Consider the following 6,773-nt stretch of genomic DNA (forward strand, 5'->3'; position numbering starts at 1 on the left):
TAACGAGGATATTACATTAATTATATAGCAAGTTTAAAATCGTTATTTCTAAAAGCTAGGAATCCTAGCTTTTCCGATTCCTGTACAAAATCTAAAACGTTTTTGAAGTTATTTCTAGAAACAGTTTTACTAAACGTCGGAAAAGCGGTTTAGTTTATTCTAAAAACAAAAACAGGGTTATTGATCTGTACCAAACGCAGCCATTATATTGAAAAGGAGACCGATTGAGTTTTATAGCTAGCAGTAACTGAAATAAGAATCCAAAATAAATAAAAAATTCGCCAATTGAACATAATTTTTTTTTTTTTTTTTTTTTGTAATCGAATGGGATGGAATATCTCTTTTTTTTTTGTTCCAAATGCCATGGTTTAGCCTCGGCCAAGTTACTTCAAGCATGTGAAAAAAGAAATAAAAATAAAAATAAAAAACTAGAAAATGTTGTAGACGATGGTGCTGATGATTGATAAATATGGCTAGAGTATAGATTATTGCAAGACTAAAAAGAAAGCAGTTGGTATGAGATATAGAGTAGATATCGAATATTGATGTACAAAAGAACTGATGCATGTGAAAAGAAATAATAAAATAAAATAAATAAATAAAAACTAGAAAATGTTGTAGAACCTTGGTACTGATAATTGATAAATATGACTAGAGAAGAGACTATTGCAAGACTGAAAAGATAATAGTTGGTAATTTGGTATATGATATAGAATCGATATCGAATATTGACGTACAAAAGAACTGAAAAAAAAAAGAGAGGTTTAGTCAAATCCGTATAAATGACCCAGAACCAGAAGTGTTCTTTTTCTTCCTTTTTCTTACCCCATAAACAGAGTATCAAATAAATAATAATACAACAATAATATTCACACACCCTGAGATTTCTTTCAACCGCTCTCTATACTACCTTCAATTACAAAAGCCGTATCCGATTTCGATCTCAAACCAAGCGACGACAAAGACGAGAAAGAATATCCCGTTTGCTTGTGACGGGACCTGAATCGTACTTTAAAAACTGTTCTAATAATTTCGGTGCAAGTCATACGATCCAATCTTAAACTATCGCCGTGGAAATGCTCGAAGTTGCATTGATCTTTAACGAGTGCTCTGGGATATAGGTTAGACCTGTTTGTACCAACCAAAAAAAAAAACCCCATTAATTACACACCAAATCGACATTTTAAAGCGATACGGTCAAAGTTGACAAAATGAGGTTCGTGCACTATTCGGCACAGAAAGTCAAACCGGGGCTGCAAATTTAAGAAGTATAAGAAGTCAACTGGTGATGATACCGACATTTCATGTTTCAAAGAGTGAGAGAGTCACCTTTTTCCTTGACATCGATTTGCAGTGTGTCGAGAGTTATTATGCCGTCGGTCAATGGAAGAAGCTCAAGCTTAATGGTGGCTGAAGACTGAGAAGGAACACATCTGACGTGGACATAGAAAAGTTCATAAACCCAGAAAGTCATCAACAACCAATTGATCAATTTGCTAATGCTTAATGTTCTACAACAAGTTACAAGAAAATATTTGATTTTTATTTATGCCAGTCTCTCTAATAATTTTCTGCCTAAGATTATGATACATAATAAAAAAAAAATGAGAGAAGCAGCTTGATCGAACTTTTAAATTTTAATCTCCTCTTGTTAAGGATTTCAGCACGAATAGTCTCAACTGTTATCCGAGTGACATTTTGGTCACCCCAAGCTCATTTTTGGAGCAAAATGGATCTCAAACAATCAATTTTGTAACATTCTAGTCCTCTTAATAACAACACTAAATCCCCTAAGAAACTTATTTGTCAACCTAGATAACTTGCTAAGTTTAGAGACGGAATTAGTTATATTATGAACAAGAATTGTGTTCGCAAAATAGCTCAAGGATTTCTGTGTGCTAGGAAGACAAGAAAAAATGTTTCAATAATTATTTAGAAGGTAGAGCAAGAAAAAAATAATAATGATTTTTGAAATTGTTTGTAGTATAGTAAACAACCCACACGAGAAAAGAGTGAAAGAAAAAAATATAAGGTTAAGAAATTACCCTAATGGAACTCTGCTTTGGAGCCAAAGATGCGTACAGCCCAAACCAGTACCGGGAATGACATCAGATTTTGAAGCGGCCTGATCGTTGAAAGAAAATGACCGAGCCTTGCTGCTACCGTTCTGTTTCTGATTTCCAGAAGAAGCGGGCGCGGAGTTATGCCTCTGAACCGCAGAAGAACGCTTGTCTCCGCTAACCTTCTCTGTGAAATCAGGAAACCCGGAAAAGTGACTCACGGGCGAAGATGGTGAAGAGTTCAAAGAGACCACTGACGGTGGTGAAGTGAACGAAGCCGGAGCAAGAACTGTCAAAGTTAGATCTTCGGATGTCAGATTCGTAGCCTGTAGAGTTAACACCTGCAAAATAGCTCACCAATCAATTATATTATCGGAGATACAAGATTAAAAAAAAATCAAAAATTAAGTAAATAAATACACAGATAAATCTTCTGACCTGTACAGGGAGCTGATAGGCTCCAACATTGGGTTCGTGTTGCCCAGAAATTTCTGATGCGACGGAGATCATAAGATTCCTCGAGATGCGTGGCCGCCAGTTAGTTGGCTGCTTGAAAAACAATCTCGATTCTGAAGAAAACATGAGCAATAAGCTTATTTGGGGTACAAAAATGAGTTTACTAGAGAATTTTTGGACTACAGTAAAATTGAATGGTATACGACATACTAACCAGTATAGTTGCACCGACACGATACCATGATAGCATATTGGCCAGCTGTGGATTCTTCAGCAGTTTTTGAATGTGAGCTCGATGCTACATTTGAAGGTGGTATCTGTGATGATTGAGTGCTGTATTCACCACTACCCTTGACATTTTTCAACAAAGATGTTGCGGGTTTGAGGATAAAAGAATGCTCTTCGCCCCTCCTGCCATAATATTTATTTTTCAAAATCCCAAATTAAAACCCATACGAGCTTTTAAAAAAAATCGGGGGACTTCAATCAGCAGAAAGTTAATGTATATATTAATATCTCCGGTTTAAATTTTCCTCCAGACTACATTCTCGTGATCGAGTTTAAGTTAAAACAACTATGTACTTACGGCGAACTTGAGTTAATTATTTTTTTTTAAATTTCTAGCCTGCATATGAATTGCAACAATAAACGAATCTGGTAACTAATGCGACAGAGATAAGAAAACAACCTGAGAACTAGATTTGGCAAACTGTGGTCACTTCCTGCTTCGGTACATGCAATCGGGAGCGATACGGGCTGTCCACCTTTGGATGCCTTTTCAAAAACAATCGTGATAGCGTCTATATAAACTTCAATATCTGATGCATGTGCTGGAGAAATATTCTGCACAAGAGCTTAACAACTCAGTGGAATTTAAAGCCAACAAAAGGTCTACTAAAATTACAGTGCATCTGATTAAAGTCAACAAATTTGATTAAACATAAATGACTACAATTCACACCTTTATTTGGACACAAAGTAGGTCATCTGTATTGCATTCGGCAGCAAAAGAGTGAATTTCCACGGGCTGTATGATCTCCAATTTTCTCCGCCATCTTCTCCCCGGCATATAGATGCCTTCTAATCCACAACAAACGGAAAATCTCTCTTGCTCCAACGACACACCCCTGAAAGACAAAAGCCCTTCGGAACCAGCTTTTTTGCTCTTCCAAATCTTTGGAGATGAATACTGTTCCCAATCTTCAAGGTCATAACTCGGCTTAGAGCTTGTCACTTTGGCTGGCACTAGAGGGGGTGCATTATTTTGGGGTAGGGACGACATCGAGTAACTTCTGAAAGTTCCAAAGGAGAAAAGCTGAGAACTGGGAGAGGGAACTAAATTGGGTCTTTGATTCATGCTTCCAAATCCTGGATTGGAATTCATGGGAGGAGTTACGGGACGATCTAGAGGAGGAAGCGTGTTGTCTATCGGAAGTAACCATCTTAAAAGTTCTCCACACGGATCCTGATCCGAGAGGGCTACATTACTATGGTTCTCAGAATTCAAGGTTCTATCGTTGTGTTTCTCAAATTGTAGAATTTCGATCACTGGGTCATTCAAAAATTCAACACCGACATTCACCTGTAAAAGCACCTGCATCCTTCCAAACAAAGAAAACAGAATGAGAATCGCCAGTCTGAGCGCCGACATTTAGTACGCTAAGTTCTTTAACCAAAGACATAAAGAAAAATAAATAAATAAATAAATAATGCATGGTCATAAATTATTGATGTTGTCATCACAACTTACAACAATCTTAAACACTTAAGCTAATTATCTTTCTTTCTCAACTTAAAGATTGACAGCAACATTCATTCACCTTTCACAGCCATATAGCTCAATACATTTGTAAATATGATAGCAAATGTGTTTCAGGTTTCATGACACGTACCACTAAGTCTCCGTTAGAAAGCGAGCAACACTTCACGGTATTTCTTGCCGCCCCACCAGTGAGGGCAGGATCGAAACTTCCTTTATCGATAACTGCATTGAGTTGAGCAGCGTCTTTTGCGGTTTTCTTTGCTTCATCAGCAACAGATTTTTCACCTTCTCCCTCTGAATCCGTAGACGGGTTAAGATCCCCTTTTTTGGACCAAAGTGGGTCCCCCGATTCCGCGATCCTTACAAAATAATGGGACTTCTCAAACCGATGCAACAACACTTCGGTCTTTCGTTTTTGGTCTTCCATCCTAAAGAGCAATTCACCATTGGTCACATCCTTCTCTGGAACAGTCTTCTCTGGAGTTGAATCTATGTGCTCATCTTCCATTTGTCTGTTCTCTTTCTCTGGTGTTCTTCCGAAGCCGTTTTTACTCATGACCGCAGCAACTTTAAACGGAGTGATAACTTCTGTTTCTTCTGTACATGCTGATAAGCACGCTAAAATATGAACCTGTTCACCTGGATCAGAAAACAATTCGCCATTTTTCTTCTTGTAGAAACTGAATTGATCGAGAAGCCTGCACGGCATATGATTAAGACAGAGAATGAAGACTCACCTGGAAATACAAAGGAGCGGTCCAATTTTTGTAAAGACTTTATATCCGGTGCATCGCTCCAATCGTCAGGGAGTTCCTCTACAAAAGTTTGTAAAAAAAAAACGTTAGAACAACACAATGTTAACTTGGTCGGCCTTGTTCTGGTCACCATTGCAATTTAAATCATTTTTTTTTTTTAATACTTCAAATAAAGTCTTCAGAGTGATAATCTTATACGTTCATTGGAAATGCCAATTCTGTTCTTTTGTAAGCAAACAAAACTCTTCGGATTGAACTACATTCTAGACTGAAAAAAAAAACACCAGAGAATCCGAATCTCACAGATCTCTGAAATAAAACAATGCTTAAGTCAAATAAAACTATCGCCAACGGATTGCAAGCCATCAATACATCCAAACAGCGTGTCGAATCAAAACCATGGAAATAGTAACAAAAAAATTAATACAGCAGAGACTAGAATTAAGCTTACTGAATGGAATAGTGATCCATCCTTGGTCGTCGGACACATCTGAATGTTTTGCCGCGGAACAAGAGTCTCTGTCAGCGTTACTCTCAGCCGCGAAATCGTCGCCGCTCTCTCCTCCTCCGACGCTTCCGTCCTGATCTCCGCCCGTGGATTGCCTCGACGGAAACGGATCCTCCGCTATGAGAGCCTCCAGAGACGCCGAAGGCCGCGGCGGAGCTCGATGACGTGTCACCGCCGCAGATTCTTGAGCCGACGGTTGTTCCACGGCCACGCTCTGGTTGTTGCTAGATCGCATTAAGAAATTCATTGTTTTCGGAAATTCGCGAGCGTCGAAACCTGTGTATCGCAAAATTACGATCAAATACACTGTTGAAGTGCCCGTTTTTATTCCTGAGGAGTTTCAGCGACGATGTAACGATGGAAGATTCATTTCGAGAGCTCCAAGAGAATGTGTAGAAGCCGAGAGATTATTGGTTTCGTGAGTTTCCTGTTTCGGAATTAAGTATGTGGAAATTGAATATAATTATAGAAAGGTGTAATAAAGAAGTGCACTTACGTGGTGATCGGTGATCTCGCCGGAGATGGAAGAGACGACGGAGACACTGTTTTCATAGGCAGAGGAAAGGAGTGTTTACTAATTCAACCCACCGGGCTTCGATAATGTATTTCCAAAGAAAATTGATACACCCCGCTGGATCTAATTGGGCTCAATCGTGTAAGCTAAAGCCCATCTGAGCCCAAATTTGATCATATCTGAGCCCAAATTCCTAAACTATGGCACTCAATATTTTTTGACAAAAATCCAATATGTTAAAATTAATATAAAACTATAATTTGTCATTTTGTGTAACTTCTTTTACCATTTTTTTCCACCCATTTATCACTCTCTCTCTCTCTCTCTCTCTCTCTCTCTCTCTCTCTCTCTCGTGCGTGATTGAGTTTTATTTATGTTTTTGAGTTGCTGAATGCTCACATAAACAAGGTTTGTTCTTTTTTTTTCATTCATTTTCGTTCACTTTAGAGTTTAAAAGTTTTCAAAAAAGAAGTTTTTCGTTCTACTAGCGTTTTTTCGTTATCTTTATGTGGTCTGTGAACTTAAAAAAATGAACGAACAATTCTGAAAATTTAGAAAAAGTTCAAAAAAATTCTGAAAAATCATTAAAGATTTATTGACATCTTTGTCTTTTTATTGACAATGGTTTCAATAAATCTTCAAACGATTCTGGGAAAATCTTTTGAAGAATTATTGACATCTTTGTCAATAAAAAAAGACAAAGATGTCAACAAATCTT

General features: G+C 37.7%; 1 protein-coding gene across 2 annotated transcripts; it reads right to left on the reverse strand.

Moving 5' to 3' along the window:
• Positions 1-578: 578 nt before the first annotated feature.
• Positions 579-6,171, reverse strand: LOC149403109 (heat-inducible transcription repressor). 2 transcript variants are annotated; one of them, XM_089609212.1, is made up of 11 exons: positions 6,038-6,171; positions 5,485-5,817; positions 5,016-5,093; positions 4,409-4,917; positions 3,478-4,110; positions 3,205-3,359; positions 2,731-2,927; positions 2,499-2,629; positions 2,046-2,401; positions 1,330-1,433; positions 579-1,128 (listed from the first exon to the last, which is right to left on the reverse strand). In XM_089609212.1, the coding sequence occupies exons 2-11, from the start codon at positions 5,786-5,788 to the stop codon at positions 1,058-1,060; spliced, it is 2,538 nt and encodes an 845-aa protein (XP_089465338.1). In that variant the 5' UTR covers positions 5,789-5,817; positions 6,038-6,171; the 3' UTR covers positions 579-1,057. The 2 variants fall into 2 exon arrangements, with proteins under 2 accessions (XP_089465338.1, XP_089465339.1); XM_089609213.1 differs by having other exon boundaries at positions 5,485-5,968; positions 6,038-6,131.
• Positions 6,172-6,773: the final 602 nt, after the last annotated feature.

This window comes from Urtica dioica, chromosome 3 (assembly GCF_054948205.1).
Source record: "Urtica dioica subsp. dioica isolate 48M chromosome 3, U.dioica_male_clone48M_v1_H2, whole genome shotgun sequence".
NCBI classification, from domain to species: domain Eukaryota; kingdom Viridiplantae; phylum Streptophyta; class Magnoliopsida; order Rosales; family Urticaceae; genus Urtica; species Urtica dioica.

Bases quoted from the DNA above. Each gene is read 5' to 3' on its own strand.
- LOC149403109 (XM_089609212.1), bottom strand. From the start codon at position 5,788: ATGAATTTCTTAATGCGATCTAGCAACAACCAGAGCGTGGCCGTGGAA. The intron at 4,918-5,015 runs GTGAGTCTTCAT...TTTCTGATCCAG, and splicing joins CCGCTCCTTTGTATTTCCAG to GTGAACAGGTTCATATTTTA. The intron at 1,434-2,045 runs GTAATTTCTTAA...TGTCCACGTCAG, and splicing joins CAAAGCAGAGTTCCATTAGG to ATGTGTTCCTTCTCAGTCTT.